This window comes from Thyridium curvatum, assembly GCF_004353045.1.
Source record: "Thyridium curvatum strain D216 chromosome Unknown NODE_19_length_512963_cov_79.951035, whole genome shotgun sequence".
NCBI lineage: Eukaryota > Fungi > Ascomycota > Sordariomycetes > Thyridiales > Thyridiaceae > Thyridium > Thyridium curvatum.
Genome location: NW_022156774.1, coordinates 294,472 through 310,450, shown reverse-complemented (window position 1 = coordinate 310,450; position 15,979 = coordinate 294,472). Strand labels below are relative to the sequence as shown.

General features: G+C 55.1%; 5 protein-coding genes across 5 annotated transcripts; 2 read left to right on the top strand and 3 right to left on the bottom strand.

Annotated features, from left to right (window-relative positions):
• Nucleotides 1-126: 126 nt before the first annotated feature.
• Nucleotides 127-2,355, top strand: E0L32_004164 (uncharacterized protein; the record flags this gene model as incomplete). The annotated part of the gene is made up of 1 exon (XM_031138544.1): nt 127-2,355. One exon carries the CDS (start codon nt 127-129, stop codon nt 2,353-2,355), a length of 2,229 nt encoding a protein of 742 aa, XP_030997880.1.
• Nucleotides 2,356-2,587: 232 nt separating this feature from the next.
• Nucleotides 2,588-4,971, bottom strand: E0L32_004163 (uncharacterized protein; the record flags this gene model as incomplete). The annotated part of the gene is made up of 3 exons (XM_031138543.1): nt 2,588-3,745; nt 3,806-3,875; nt 3,932-4,971. 3 exons carry the CDS (start codon nt 4,969-4,971, stop codon nt 2,588-2,590), a joined length of 2,268 nt encoding a protein of 755 aa, XP_030997879.1.
• Nucleotides 4,972-6,015: 1,044 nt separating this feature from the next.
• E0L32_004162 (uncharacterized protein) lies at nt 6,016-6,710 on the bottom strand (the record flags this gene model as incomplete). The annotated part of the gene is made up of 2 exons (XM_031138542.1): nt 6,016-6,129; nt 6,216-6,710. The coding sequence occupies 2 exons, from the start codon at nt 6,708-6,710 to the stop codon at nt 6,016-6,018; spliced, it is 609 nt and encodes a 202-aa protein (XP_030997878.1).
• A 3,552-nt stretch (nt 6,711-10,262) lies between these two features.
• On the top strand, nt 10,263-10,808 carry E0L32_004161 (uncharacterized protein; the record flags this gene model as incomplete). The annotated part of the gene is made up of 2 exons (XM_031138541.1): nt 10,263-10,473; nt 10,534-10,808. The coding sequence occupies 2 exons, from the start codon at nt 10,263-10,265 to the stop codon at nt 10,806-10,808; spliced, it is 486 nt and encodes a 161-aa protein (XP_030997877.1).
• A 1,078-nt stretch (nt 10,809-11,886) lies between these two features.
• Nucleotides 11,887-13,339, bottom strand: E0L32_004160 (uncharacterized protein; the record flags this gene model as incomplete). The annotated part of the gene is made up of 5 exons (XM_031138540.1): nt 11,887-12,457; nt 12,512-12,778; nt 12,836-12,976; nt 13,041-13,148; nt 13,200-13,339. 5 exons carry the CDS (start codon nt 13,337-13,339, stop codon nt 11,887-11,889), a joined length of 1,227 nt encoding a protein of 408 aa, XP_030997876.1.
• Between the last annotated feature and the right edge of the window lie 2,640 nt (nt 13,340-15,979).

Below are 15,979 nucleotides of genomic sequence, written 5' to 3'. Positions count from 1 at the left end.
AGCTTCTCCATGAAGTGTCTGGATGCTGACAAACTCCACTCTCGATCGCCATCCTTCCTCTGAACTCCGGATTGACGCGCAGAAATTGACGACATCTCACCTCTTAGCCCTTCCGACATTGCAGCGATGTCTGCATTGAACAGTAATCTGGAGCTCTCCGAGCCTAGAGATCCACTGCGGTATAGGAAAAAGAGGCGGCAGGTCGCGCGGGCCTGCGAGCAATGTCGCAGATACCGCATCAAATGCGACGACGATGCGCCGTGCTTGAATTGCCGAACCAATGACAGACAGTGCAGCAGGCTGGCCGACAGCTTGTCGAGCGAGGAAGAGATAGCCCGCCTGAAGCAAAAGGTGCGCAGCCTGGAGGAAGAGCTCCAACAAGAGCGCAGCAGGAGGATCGCCGTCGAGCAACAGCAACAACCGACACCAACCTTGGAATCACCGGCATCCTCTCCGGCTTCTTCGCAAAACGAGAATTCGAATCATGGTTACAGTCAGAAAAGGTTCTGGGACGGTGTCCATATACGCCCGCCGCGCTCTCCACACAGCTCTTGGTTCGGCCCGTCCTCGCTCTACTATTACATCTTTCGACTCAATACCTACCTAAACTCAGCTCTTCAGCAATACCAGCTAGCCACTGATATCCTTCCCGTATCGGTCAGTAGTGGGGATATTGTCGAAAACCCCGTCCGAAAGCCCTCTTCCACGGCTCTGTCTCTGGCCACTGGCTCCGTCGATGCTTCCGAAGGCGTGTATCTCAAGCCGGTGCAGGAGGAGTACTTCCTCAGTCTCTTTTGGGAGTCGTACCATACTTCTCTCTTCGCAGTTCTTGACGAGGCACAGTTCAAGCAGCACTATCAGTCTCTTTTCGCATCGAGCACGACCTCTCGCGACCCATCTGCACTGGTCGATATCGTGGTGGCAATGTGTATGCAGAACGGCCTGTCGTCTCTCCCGTGTGACCGTCAAGGTAGCATCGTCGAAGATAAAGATCCTACCGTGGCTGGCAGATGGCATTATCGACGCGGCCAACTCTTGCTAGCTTCCGAATCCGAAAGCCCTACTATCGCGACCCTGCAGGCGCATCTGCTACGCGCCACCTTTCTATGTGGAGGCTCTTTCCACAACATGGTAGACAGCGCATGTGCCTCTGCCGTCCGTACCGCGTACATGCTTGGATTACATCAAAACACGCCTCTGAGTATGCCGGAAGCAGAACAACAGCTACGCCGTCGGCTTTGGTGGGCAGTCTGCGTTCTGGACAGCAAGATCGGAATGAAGCTTGGCCGACCATTCTCCGTCCCAGTCGAGAGTCATATCATGCCCGAACTTCCGAGAGACGATGCGGCGGCAGCACGAATGTCCGGCTCCATGTTTGCACCGATCGGGCACGACGCCACCTGGTTGAGTTTCAACTTGCAGAATACCAAGCTCTACATGGTCGTGCGCGATGCCTACAGCGCGTTTTACGACAGAGACTTGCGTCTTGGGGGAGGTCAGGCGATCTGGGATCACCCCCAGATCATGGAAGACCTGGCAGATAACCTTTTCAACTATGCAGAGCTTCTCTTCAAGGAGTGGACAGATAATGTGCCTCGTGCGCTGACGATCCCTCGACAGCCGGCCAGCAGGCCCTTTTCCACAGGAGGCTCGACCCTGATCCTCGAGCAGTACGCCCCTCTGTGGCTCCAGCGCCAGCGCGTTCTCCTCGAACTCACATATCACCACCTCTGCACCAACCTGTTCCGCCCTTTCCTCTACTTCGGCCAGACGCCTCATCCGGCCGAGAGCTGCGCCGAAGCCGGTGCGATGAAGTGCTGCTCGCACGCGATGGAAGTCGTCCACATCACGCACCAAGTGCTCGAGAGCACGGATATCCTCAACGGCTGGCACGAGGCGTTCCAGTGGACCTGGGGCGCCGCCCTGACGCTCGTCGGCTTCGCGCTCTTGTACCCGGGAGACCCGCGCGCGGCACAGGCCCGTGCCGCCATTGATCAGGCCCTGGCCGTCTTCGACACCTTTGGAGCGAGCTTTGCCACAGCAGCCAGCGCAGCCACCATCATGCGGAGTCATTGTGCCAAGGTGGACTACCTCGTCTCGAAGTGGTGGTTCGAAAGGTCGAATATTGGCAGCGCGTCGGGTGGTTCCGAGGAGGTTGCAGTGGCGATGAACAGCGTGTGGCCGACATTGAGCCTCGAGATGCCATTGGATGATGCATTCCAGACGAGTGGTTTGTCGGGTATTGGTGGACTGGACACTCTGGGGACGGATGGCTCTCTGTTGGATGCGACTTTGGGCGTGGACTTTTGGGCTGATCTCGACATGCTGTGGCCAGAATTGGGAAATGTATCTTGATACATTGGAGATCATATCATGAGCTTGTTTGGACTTTCCGAAAACTCTGGAAAGATAGTAGTGCTAGCGTGGTGTTTTTGAGAGAGAACTGGTTTAGTGAGGGTGTATTGCAATGAAATATTGGCGTTAATTACTCGTCAGGCCTATAGTTCCTTTTCATCATCTCGGCGGATACTCATAATACTCCCTTCCCGAGCAGCGTCTCATCCCATAATATCACGTTCGCTCCTGGTCAAGAATCCCGAAACTTGCCATTGCGCTTCACAGCCAAAAAGGTCAGGCTCCAAAGCTGCACAATATCCGACTCGACAGGGTTGGATCCCGGCGGAGGCGGCAGAGCACCGAGCTCGATGTACTTGAACTTGTTGTCCCCGTAGGTCCACGACCACACCTCGTTGCTCAAGTGCTCGCTGTTCGCCTCGATCACGTCCCAGAGCTTGTTGTACGCGGCGACCACATTGTTGTAGACAGCCTTGTCGCCGCAAAACGCAGGCGGCGCAGCGGATGCCGAGCCGCTGTTGCCGCCGCACCGCGACATCTGGAGCTCGAGGCCTCGGGCCATCATGGCGAGCTGCCACCCCCACACGACCGTGCCGTGGTATGCGTTCGTGGCGAAGGTCTTGGCGTCCGACGCGACTCCCGTGAAGGCCGGGTTCGCCACCAGCATGCCCACGTCCGTCAGCAGCCCGGCCGGGAACGTGCGGACGATCGACTTGGCCGTGTCGTTGAGGAAGGCCGACAGCTGCGCGTCGTCGGTGCCGTTGACGAGGAAGAGCCGGAAGGACGTGTCGGAGTGCATGACCTTGACCTTGGCCTGGTCGTTGCTGCCGTCCAGCGCGAGCGCGTAGAAGTCGACGTCCCCGTCGATGGAGCCGGACTGGTCCGACCCGGCAAACGAAGACGCGTTGACGTAGGCCTTGAGCAGGTCCTTGGCGTCGGACTCGGGCACCGTCACCGTGAAGAAGTCTAGCGTCTTGTCCTCCCACACCTTGGCGTATGCGTCTGCTGTCTCTTTCCAGTCCGAGTGATTGAAGAAGCCGTGGCGCGAGAGCGAGCCTATAGCTCGAAGTGCCGCGGGGACAAGCGCAGTGTTCACATCGAACGGGATCCGGCCACCGCCAAGCCCGGAGCCGCTGTCCCTCCACTGCCCGACAGACTGGCCGTCCTTCAGGTGGATGAGGTTTGCAATCGACTGATTACTGGCAAAGGGGGCCGCCTTCTCCATGATCCTCTCTGCCGTCTTGAGCGCCATGTCTCCGTATGTGAGGTTTGCGTCTTTCGGAAAGAACGTGACGCCTGTCTTCATGAATTCTGATGTCCGGGCTGATCCATTTGGGTTGAGAACAAAATACTGATTCATTAGGATGGGCAAGTAAAAGTCCGTATCGATCTGCGAGAGGATGTCAGTTAAAGATCCCCGGAGAATATCACGAGAACTATCAGTGCTCACCATTTTGTAATCGCATTGAGGTGCTGTGCTTGGAATGCTCTCTCGGAGATTCTGCCATGTCGAGTAATCACTGAGACGCGTGAGTAAGTGCCCGATACTGAAGAAGAGAGGACTTCAAGAACCAACCCTATGGTCTCCTCATGGCAAACAGAACCATCAGAACTGTTCACACGATCCAGCACCGCAGCTATGACCGCCTCGATCGCACCTCCTTTGCCTTGACTGAGAACCGGCTCCATTAACAACGTTGCGATCATCGAGTCGCGCCCAAAGTAGGTGAGAAACCTCCAAGCGCCGGCCAGCAGCTTATCCGTGTACGAAAGAAACGCAAGGGACTCCACCAGTGTTGCGTTCCGCTCAATGAGGTTGTAGGACTCGGGCTGCAGAACCTGCTTGTCGCCAAGTTGCGTCGGCTGCGGGTAGTTGAACGAGGCGTTGACAGCCCAGGTCCCGGCTGCGAATGTCACCGACTGATTGTTCACCTTGGCCTTGATGTTGTCCGAGGCGGGCGAGAAGACGACAGTCGTAGTGGTTGTGTTGTCCAGCCACAACCGGCTAATGGTCACGCCTCCGTCCTTGTTCTCCTCAAACTTGAGCGCTGACTGTATCTCCGGCCGCAGGATGCTCGGCCCCTCCACGTAGTCGCGGATGGTCCGGATGCTGCCAAGGATAGCGACGTTCAGGCGCGCGGTGGAGTTGAGGCTGACATGCGTGCTGATGCCGTAGCTGGCGTTCTGGTTCTTGGCCCCAGCAGGCGCGGGATTGTATATCGGCCCCAAAGGCGTGCCAGTGCTAGAGTTGACCGCCTCAATGGTCAGGCTGCCGTTGATGCCGTTGTCCGGCACGAAGAGCAAAGCCGCGCCACTGTTGCCCGCCGGCCATGCGAACAAGAGCCGCGGAGCGATGACAGTGAAGTCGTCCCCCTCGGCCGGCGATGTGACTACCACCTGGCCAGACGAATGGCAGTCGGAGATGAAGTAGTTCTCGTAGGGCGAAGACTTGAGGTGCAGCGTGCTCGGTGCAGCGCTGCATGTTGGCGCCGCGCTGCTGACGCTCGTGCTCGTGCTCGTGGGATAGCCAGTGGTACGTCTAGTTGTGCATTTTCTTGCGTTGCAATGCCCAACTGACAGGGACAACGCGCAACACAATATGAATCTGAGATTCATGATGTGTCTCATATTGTGTCAACTATGAGGCACGCTGCAGAACTCTCGGCCCAATGGATTCCTAAATAGAACTGGACAAACCTATCGAGCCCGTATACGAGCGCGAGACTTGAGCACAGCAGTATGCTTCGTCTTTAATGTAGACCTCCAAAGTGGGTAATGGGCCGGTCAGCGTACAGATTCCGCCCTGGACCTGGTTAGTACAAGTAGCGCAGCCACTGAAGTAATGATCGTCATCCGAGATGCTCTAGTTGGAGTGCGACCCTGAGATGCAGAAATGAGGCACAAGCAATCCTTCTCCAGCTTCCTAACGTAGTAAAGCACCGTAACGGGTCCCCATATCATCGACTCGCTCCGACGACAAATCTTGCACTTTCTTTGCCCTTATTGTCACTCATTCTCAACGTCAGTCTTGGTGTTTTCCCAGAGATGGCTGTTTCAAGATCTTTATCGAGTGCCGGTGCTATGCGGGGCCCCGCAGTCGCGTGTGTGGGCTGAAGGATGATCGATCGGCAGACACAATGTAGCGTGAAGTTTCTTGCCTTCGGTGCTTCTCCGGCCGCCGGTTTCTATACCCTTGCGTCATCCACCGCCCATGAGGTTCGGTGAACTGGTATATACGATGCCTAGACTCTTGTTACGGACCGATCGGAAGCTACCAATGTGGTTCTCCCCGAACTCCGCCACCTCCGACCTCTTGGTTGACACGATGAGAACCCCAATGGTGAGGGGTGTCCATGTTGGAATGCAGTGATTGGTTCAAGTCAAGCCTTTGCCTGTGATATACCGGCTCTCCTCTCTGCAAGAATCGGGCCTTCCTTCTCCACCTCCAGACTCTAGTTGCTGTTGTAGGCAAGTTGCGCTGTTTCTCTGCTTGAACTTCTGGTGGACCGGTGAGACTGTAAGTTTGGGATCTGTAGTAATTCGCGGGATTGTCATCATTTGGCCGTGCTGGCAATGTATCGGACAGTCCTAAGATACACAACCGAGGCCCCTAGCGTATCAACATCCAAAGATACCCATCACTCCGTTCTGCATAATCTCTCAAGCCGCAATCCTGGAGCCTCTCCTCATAGAAGTAGCCGGGGCGCTACCGAAAGTAAAGTCGACGCAGTCCTCGTAGGTCTGACCCTGTCCGAACCAGTACCACTGGATAACCTGTATAGACAGCGTATCCAACCATTAGCTTCCATCATATTCAGATAGCACAGAGCGTCATGTAAGCAGTACGAGAGGTCACTTACACAGTCTCCAGGGCTCGCGCACTTGCCCGAGAGATCGGGGATGGTGACGCTGAACTGCGTCTGGTCCTTGGGCAGGTTGGGGAACTGCTTGCCGTCGGCGTACCCGCTGGGCCACGACTTGAGCGGCTCGCCGATGACCTTGTTGGCCTTGGCGTCGACGACGCTGACGTTGGCGTTGCCGACGTGCGGGATGCGGATGTAGACGCTGAAGTCGACCTTCTCGCCGGCCTTGTACGAGTACACGTTGGCCGTGTTGTCGGCGAACTGGTAGCCGCGGCAGAGGTAAGGGTTGCAGCTGGACGTCGCGGGCTTGAAGGTCGGGTGCGAGCGCACCAGGGCCTCCGGGTAGGACGTGTTGTCGGCCTTGTAGAAGTCTGTGAGGACCTTGCCGCAGGCGGTGGATGTCTCGGCACCCGGGGTGCGCGGGTGCGGCTTCTGCACGACTCCGTGAGCCGACGCTACGGTGACGAGCGCGAGGATCGAGGGGAAGAGCATCTTGATGCAGCCGTTTATCGACGGAGGAGTTTGGAGTGTATCGTATCGGTCGTCCTGCTTTCTTTCTTGCTTTGTATCGCACTGCAGTGGGCTCTATCGATGGAGGTGAGTGAGGCTGTCAAGTCGAAGCGTCCCCTGCCAAGGCACCACCTTGCATATATATGGGCACGATAGCTCCTCATGCTTTCCTCGGGTCTGTCGGCGCCATCATTGTATCTATCCAACGGGACTGGAGGCATCCGGTGGTAGTAGATTGACAAGCTTCCTCGCCTAAGCCCGGTATTGATTAGTTCTCATCAAGCCGATACAGGCACGGTCCTCGTGTCCATCGCGAAGTGCCACTCTCCCATCCCGCCAGGGCAGCCACTCCTCGAACAATGCAACGCCGGCAGCTGATTTCTTGGCTCCGTGGGGCTGTATAGACGATTGGGGTATGTGCAAAGGGCGATCATTTGGATGAATTCCGAGTTGGGAGGCGGCGGCTAATTCCAGATGCTCTCGCTCTCGGTACGTGGGAAATTGGACACCCAGCCACTCAGAGCTTTTGTTTCCGGAAGAACTCGATCCGTCTCCGTTCCAAACGTGGTATCCATGAAGCAAATCGCAGGTATTTGTAATCCGTGATTCAGCCCGGGGAGGCTGCTCTCTGTGATAAGGCTGCCGAGGACCACCATTCTCTCCGAGGTCAAATATGCACCAGCACCCACAGAGCTCATAGAAACCAGCCCAAAATTGAAAATGCTTTCCATGGAATCACTCACATCCGCCAGAGGTGTCTTCCTGAATTCCCGCTGTCCAAACGCAAGTTATGACCGCTCTCTGCACCGCCCGTCTCTCAAGATTCCTCTTATCTTGCCATTTCTCTGCCTCCATCGTACTTCTTCGTCTCTAGCTCGTTGAATAGCGCATGTGATTCGGTGACTGCGTATCTTGGAAGTGATGGAATCTCTGTGAGGGTAACGCAAGCCTTAATGAGTCGTAGAATTGTCAGTTTCAACGATGAACGCGGTGGCACAGCTCTTACCGATGACCATTCGGCTTTCTAACCCGGCCGGCTTCCGTTCCTTGGATTTCCAAGATCTGAGCTCTTCCCAGGCTGTCCATGATGATGAGGATAGGATCTCGATCTGAAGTAGCCAGTCCACTGCCGGCTGTGTGCCATGATGTCTCGAAAGGCCTCAGAGAGTGGAGTTTGATGATGAAGAAGTCCGCATCTCGATGCTGCCCAAAGTGAGAGGCTATCTTATGCAGTTAGTGAAGGCCCAGGGTCTGGAGTTTGAGGAAAGTGACGACTGGCTTTTGGGGATCCAGCGGAGAAGGTCAGTGATTTGATGAGGTAGAAAATAATGGACAAGGCCCGGATTTCCAGAAAATAGATCTGACCCTTTATGTCCCAACACATCCGCCCTTTGGGGATGTTTTCTTGAAGGACAAAAGCATCCTGCCCCCATTGAAAATAGTAATTCCGCCCAAGTTCATCATGGCCTTTGTATTTTACGAGAAGTCCACTCCTTGAGCCAAACACAATTCCTACGACAGCCACACACCACTGCGGCAGGCATACCTGCTAAGCTTGCCCTTCCCCATGGAGAGCCACAACATCATTAAAGATATACCATATCCCCAAGAGCCCCTTTCACCATCGTGTTGGCTTGGGGTGTTCCTCGCCGGCCACAACAAAGCACATCTTGCTGGAGCTGTCAAGGAAGGCAATGTCAGTCCGGATATGCTCTCCAATCGATGACTCCGCTCGAGTAATGTATTCTAGAATTGCACAGGCCTGGAGATGATGCTGTCGATCCGCCATTCCTGCCCCAAATGCCGTTTGCTCAGCCTCCCAACAACCATACCAATCCCCATCAATAAACCGTTTCCAGCGCCGAGTCCTGTAGTAGGCTGATATAGCGCATGTACCGGTACTTGACGCTATTCCCAATGATGGACTTCGGTGCTGCTCCCCCAACTTACCTAAATCGAAGTCAAGCACTTAGACCTGAAGTGATGTCTCTCCATCTCTCAACAGTATGTTTGTGATTTGGTAATAGATCGTGAGGACCTGCATCTCAAGCCCTTTAGGACTCTGCTTTCGAGATCACCAGAATATTTGCCCGGACCAGCGTCCTCCACTAGACCGAGGCATCCTCCATGACCCAAGACAACCCCCTGGGCCCGTCTCCGCCTCCGGTGTTACCTTTGGTCCTACCAATTGTATCGGTGCAATCACAATTCCATACCCGTTCAGTGAAGGACTCTTTTCCATCCTAGATAGAAGCTGTCTATGATCTGGGAATCTTTGCCTGGTGTTTTCAAGTCCTCCACCACCACTTTGAGTCCGATGTTTGCATCCCACCACTCGATGCTTTCTACTCTCTCGGCAGTCACCAGTGAATCTATCCCCATCTCGATGCCATCTCAGGGTTCCGGAATGAGGCAGAGACCGATATCGTAGGGTCACCGCCGTAGCTTGACAGGCAACTCTCGAGCTCGCCATATCAGCACAGTTGCGTGGGCCTATCCCTCTTCCATCCACCCCCCAGAGCTGCTTAGTGCAATGCTATGCTTTATGTTCTCCCCTTTGCCCACCGTCATGAACTGTGACTTGATGAGCCCTCTGGCCATCGGCACCTCCGCCCCTTGACTGTTTGTGCCAGGTGCCAAAAGATTGTACCACGAGTCCTAGTCCATACGTCTCTCTCCCTCCGGATCAAGCTGGTGAAGGCTACAAGCTCGCCCGCCTTCGTGAGCCATGTCTACACGGTCTGTCCAACCCCGTATCGTTCACACCTAGAGCCTGTAACCAAGCCTATCGTAAGCCCCATGTCCGTATACCTTCCCACCAAACCAGCTATGAAGTTTCCTGATGATGATGAAGCCCACGAACACGCCTAGCATCGCCGACTGTTCCTCCACGATGCCCCTGGATTTTGACTCCTCCTTCCTCCATGGTTTGCACCCAGATCCTACAATCGAGCGCGCCATGACCCCCCGTACACGTCTCTCCCCCTGAGCCGAGCTCCAAATGGTCCGAGAATGAAGCCCATGCGCCCGAGAACCCGCCCACCATCGTCGACGGTTGCTACACTGTCCCAGGGGCTACCGGCACCTCCACGCCCCCACGCCTTTACCCGTTAAAAAAGCCGAGCTTGCCATGAAGCCACCGCCGACGTCTCCCTCCCTCAAGGTCAAGCTACGACAAGACCCGAGAATGAAGCCCCGCGATGTCTCCTACTATCATGGGCAGTGCCTGCACTATTCCACGGGCTGCCTCCGCCCCCGCCCCTTCTGCACTTTCCTCCCAAAGCCCCGAGCCGAGCCAGCTACAGAGCCATCGTCCACGCCTGCTTCCCTCCCCATTCAGTTACGGAAAGACCCGAGAATGAAGCCCACGATGCCTCCTATCCTCACCAATCAACCTACCCTACCCCACGGGTCACCGTCGCCTCCGCCCCTTCACTTTCCCCCCCCCCCCCCCCCCCCCCCCCCCCCCCCCCCCCACCACCCCCCCCCCCCCCCCCTAAACCGAGCCGAGCCTACCACGAAGCCACCGCGAACATGTCTTTCCCCCCCCCAAACTACGCGACAAACCGATCCGAGGAGCGAAGTCCCACGATCTCACCTCGAGAGCAAGGAAGAGAAGAGAAGGGATTCAGACACACCGAGAGCGCCGCTTCCCAGAGCTCCCTACACCACCGCTTCTCCTTCCTAGGTCCGCCCCTTCCAACCCCGGCAGAGGCCCCCCCTCCCCTCTGCCTCTTGACGCCAGGTCTGTGAATAAAATCCCATCTCGCGATACCGTGTTTGGAAAATACCGCTTTCTAACCAGAGAGTATTACTCTCTCCCCATTCCCTAGTAACCACGTCCTAACCCGATCCGAATCCGAACGCGCATTCCCGACCCGGCACGACTCTCCTCCCTCCCTCCCTCCCACGCTCGATCGGACTCGACTCGACGCCAGCGATCTCCGGCGAATACCGTCCCTCCTCGCCCTCCACGAAGCTCCTTCTCTCCCATTCCCTCCAGCCCCCGGGGCTCCCCACGGCGATCTAGACTCGATTCCCGCTCCCCCCCAGCCTACCCCATCCCTATACCTAGAGTAGAAGAACCAAGGACAACTTCATTCAGCATTAGGTACTTCCGCGACACATCTCCCGGTCACAGAATAATCACAGGATGAAGCCGAGGGACATCATGGCACAGCACAAACACAGCTCTTTCATACCTCGCGTCTTGAAGAGCATCTATCATACACAGCCATAGCATCCAGATATCACACTCCCAACATCCCGACACGGATCTACTTACCGAAACACCGTGATACTCTCGTGATACTCCCATACCGCGCATGATACTTACCCGTTCGCCCATGTAAACTTTCCCCAGACGCGCATAAACACCCAGACAAACCAAATCTATCCTATACCTACATGCCTACCCTGCTTCCTACATCCACTACCACATACATGATACCAGACGAAGACATCCCCAAAGATACTCACCTGCTCACGGCCATTTCCATTCCCGGGGCCCATCACCGCCCACACTCTCGATGCAGGTCGAAAACCCCCTACTTTTTGTCAACAAACATAATCTCAGGAGCAAGAACCCTAGAGAAGCCTGAAATAGTAGCTCGGGGCAACTAGACCAAGTTCAAGACATCACGAGATCCGCGGCCCAGCAGAGAACCATCACCAAGCATGCGGCAGATGCATCACGAAAGTCGCGGACAACTGGAACAGTGCATATCCAAGTGTGGAAAACCAGCGCCACAGCGAAAAGATTAGCAGTGATAGATCAAGATCAGGGCCGGCACATGGAGCATAAATATGAACATAATGGCACGCATCACGCAGGCAGAAGCAGGTTTCATCAAAGAAACAGATCTGACTAGAGCACCAAAACTTGCAAGCATCGGGTTCGTGACTGCATAACAAGAACGTAAATTAACGACAAAGGAAAGGAACCTGTAGGGAGCGGTGGGTAGGAACCGAAAACGCCTCGTACATCCATCCGTCCCGCTCATAAAGACAGTTCCACGTGCAAGAAGTTCGTGACGAAAGCGAAAAAGGAAACCAAAAGCCAGAAGACTTTTACCAGCCTATACTCCAGCCTGAGAACTCCGTTGCCATGTGGTAACTGGACAGTGAAACGAGCCCTTACTGTTCAACAGAGGCTTGATTAGTATCGTGTCAGCTTCGTTGTGGGAAAGTCGTTACTCACCTGCATGCCGCCAGGAGGAGGGCCTTGCGCGGGGTTACCACCGAAGTGGTGAGGGCCGTAAGGACCACCCGGACCACCCTGCGGTCCCATGCCGTAGTGCGGCGGGGGAGGTGCGGGCCGGTAAGGCGTGCCGACGCCAGAGTTATTCTGGCTACGGCCCCAAGACAGCCGAACACGAGAGTTACCGATGGGGTAACCTTGCATTTGGTTTATGGCCATCTCTGCCGCGTGCCGGTGTACGAATTGTACAAACCCGCAACCCTTTCCAGGGGGGATCTTCACGTAGGTGATCTCCCCAAAGCCCTGGAAAAACGAGCGAAGCTCGTCTTCAGTAACGTAGCCCGACAAGCCACCGACAAACACAGTTGTGTTATTGGGATCGGTGAATTGATTCATGGGTTGCGCCGCCATAGGATTGAACCCCTGCTGGTAGAACTGCGGGCCGCCCATGCCCATGTAGTTCATACCAGGCTGAACAGGGGGCGGCAGCATTTGTTGCTGCCCCTGCTGCTGGAAGCCGTGGTTTCTACTATCCGGTCAGTACGTGACAGCAAGAAATAAGTAATAGGGCCACTAGACGTACCGTGACTTCGGGGTTGCGGTGGAAATCCGCATCGGCCGGTTTCCACAGTAGACACCCTGCATTTCGAGCAGGGCCCGCTGCTGATCGCCTTCGTCCGAGAAGCGAACGAATCCGTACCCGCGAGACTGTCCAGTAACGGCGTCCGTCATGATCTTTGCCGATTTGCACGACGGGAAACGCGCCTGGAATAGGGAGACGAGAACAAACTCGTTTACCTCGGGACCTAGGTCCCCGACGAAGATGGAGAACTCCGGTCCTCGATCATCACTAGAACGTATTGTGGTTAGCTACGAACAGAGGACGGCGTTGTCTATGATGACTCACCGACGGTCGATCAGACCGCCTCCGGACGCCCAGTTCAATTTGAACGCGCGAGACGAGTTGGGGACCGCGTTCCCGTTCAACGCCAGAGCCTTGTTCGCGGCCTCGGGGGTGGCGAACTCCACGAAGCAGTATCCGGCGTTACTATGGAAAAGACAGTTAGTTATGTGCGTAAAGTAGTCTTTGCGCTAGGGCGCAAAAAACATACCCGGAGTTCCGATCACGAATGACCTTAACGTTCACATCTTCCCCGGCGACGGTGGAGAAAACGTTTTTCACGAAGCCCTCGTCCATCCAGGGTTCAAGCTCACCCATCCTGTGCAGAGATTAGTACATCGGATTTGGCAAGTCCAAGAATGAAACCTACCAAAGAGTCTTCGCAGAGTCTCCGCCCTGGTTACCCATGGCAGGCGGCGGGGGGAATGAGGTGTCCATCGCGCCATTCATGGCGCCACCTCCATTCTGTGGTGGAATTCCGCCGTTCGTAGGCTCCTGAAAGTTCGACATGGCTAAGTGCGAGTTAGCAAACCGGGACTCGAGGCGTGGCAAGGCGGCTCGCAACGACGAACGATGAAGAAGCCCGAGAAGAGCTAAGAAAAGGGTAAGGAAGGTCGTAACAAGGGAAGAGATATGACGAGAGGCAGATCAACGCAAGAACGAGGGCCCACAGCCCACGACAAATCTCCTAGAGATTGCCGAGAAAGGAAGAGATGTGTAGTGACAAGAAAGGCGCGAGGAGCACCGTAGGTTTTGGGCCAGGGGAACGGAACTGGTCACAGCCACCTCACTTTTCAGCTAAGTGAAGGGCAGGAGACGTGGTTCTGCCGAGGATGAAGATGACAGCCCCGGCGAAATAATGCTTCGATGGTTGGAGGTGCGGAGGAAATGATGCTTGATATTCAAGAGGTGCTGGGGCATGATGGAGAGAGTGTGAGATGTGGTGCGGGGATGAAAACAAGAGGAGACCAAGAGCAAAGTAGTATGGACGGAGAACAAAGGCGCTCTGGCTTGTCCGAGACAACGGCCACGAGCTACGTACTCTTGTTCGTCTCGGGATGCCTTGATACTGCTCGAGAGACTGGGGCTCGAGAGGGCCGAGAGGGCAAGGGGACCAGAAGAAAGGGATAAAACAGACAAAACAGGGCAAAAGAAGGTTGAATGCCGTGGAGAGAAGAGTGACGAGATGATCTAAGATGGCGTCGGCACTCTCTAAGAAGCGAGAGAAGTGCGGAAAGGACGTGGGGAAGGGCAGGGCAGGGGAAAGTTAGGAGCGTTGGACGCGTTGGCCAGAGTGGGAAGTAGCGTGATTGATGTGGATTGTGGAAGGTCTTGGGGGAAGAGGAAGAGAGAGAAGAGGGGGTAGAAGGGGATGGTTGGGATGAAGGACTGGAAAATATTCAAGGGACCGAAGACCGAGGGGTCACGGGAGAGGTAAACAAACGCAGGACGCGTCTTGAAAGATCAGAAGGGACGAGGTCTGGCAGAGACCGATAGAATAAACTCACTCGATGATGGAAAATCCCGTAGATTGAACAGGTACGGTCGTAGGTCGAGATGCTTCAAGGTAGCAGATGTTGGAGATAATCGTTGGGATCTTTCGATGGGAGAAGTCAGTTTTTGAATCTGGAAATCGAACAAAAAACTGGTGATGGTGGAGAAGAGAAAAAAAAGAAGGGCAGAGGGAGGAAGGAAGAGGGGTTTAAATAGTGGGAGGTTCAGGGCTAGTGCATCGAGAGAACCTTCCGGATACTGTCTTCGCAGATAACAGATCCGGAAGCTTCTCTGCAGCTTGAATAGGGATAGGGCCTGAATAGGGAGTCGGCCTCAGGACGCCGAAGCACAGGGCGACAAACAGTGAACGGCTGAGCAGCAAAGGCTTCAAGCACAGGGCGGCAAGAGAAGCTTCCGGATCCTGTTCACAAGCAACAATTCCGGAAGCATCTGAACTGCTTGAGTAGGGGTGCGGCCTGGGATGATGGTGCACAGGGCGGCCAACAGCTAACAACTAAGCAGCCGCGGCTCAAGCACAGGTCGACAAGAGAAAAGGCTTGGGAGGGTGTGTTATGTGCAAGAGTGCAAGAGACAAGACTTCCCAGTGGAGAGAAAGAAAGGGGGAGACCAGCTTCATGTTCAAGGAGAACCAAGCAGTGCTATGCAGGGACCAAAGGTAAGGCTCCCTCCAGTGAACATCTTGACCGGACTTGGCCGACGGATACGGCTTCAGTAATTGTCAACAACAGTAGATGAAACATCTGGAAAGCAAGGATAGCCGACGGAGGCCACACCAATGTACTAATGTACTAGAGCCTCGCCGTGGAGAGACTGTCTCTCCAAGACAACCGGCCACCCCAGGTGGGCTGAAGAGGAAAGCCAGAAACAACCGACGATAGCATCTACAGTCCAGCCTCGACGAGTGCTGAGTGCCTTGGGACTGACAGGCAACGCCGCGATAGAGAATCCAGAGGGTACCGTCCAGTCAATGCTATACTTCAACCCTTTGCAAAGCCCACACATTGCTTGGCAGATACGAGAAAATGTAGTGAAAGAACAACAGCAGACGGAGGAATATGCAGTCACTGAACGCAGTACGATACCGAAACAGGATAGGGGAAGTGGAAGACATGTGATGGTCCCAATGATAGTCGTCATCACTTGACGTCGGCGACTCATCTCCGGGGTCGAGCCCAGCCCGATTCGCGAAGCAATAAATGCTACGGGAGATGGAGGCGGTGGAGCCGACACACCAAGCGCATTCTTGTTGATATGAAAAGACGTGCTGTTGCGTAGCCGTGCGAGACGATATATGGAGAAGGATGTCGTGGGACAGGGGCTTGGATACGAAAGGCATCTTCTTGCTGAGCCACAGGAACCTCAGACAAAACGGGCACTAACCCATGAAGAACCCCGGCAAGATGAGAGGTTGGGTTTGGGGGATAGCAAGGATCGCATGAACAAGAAAAGGGGGGGGGATGTTTGAACTTTGCCAACTTACCAAGGGCTCAAAAATTGCGACGAAACTCCTCAGAGATCAAAGTGCAGATGCTGCAAAAATCAACACGGGCAGGAAGCTGCACGGGTGGCCAGGAAGCGATCGTATGAATCGAAAGCGGTGGCTGGTTGGAAGTCCGAAGGAGATATACCGCTCAA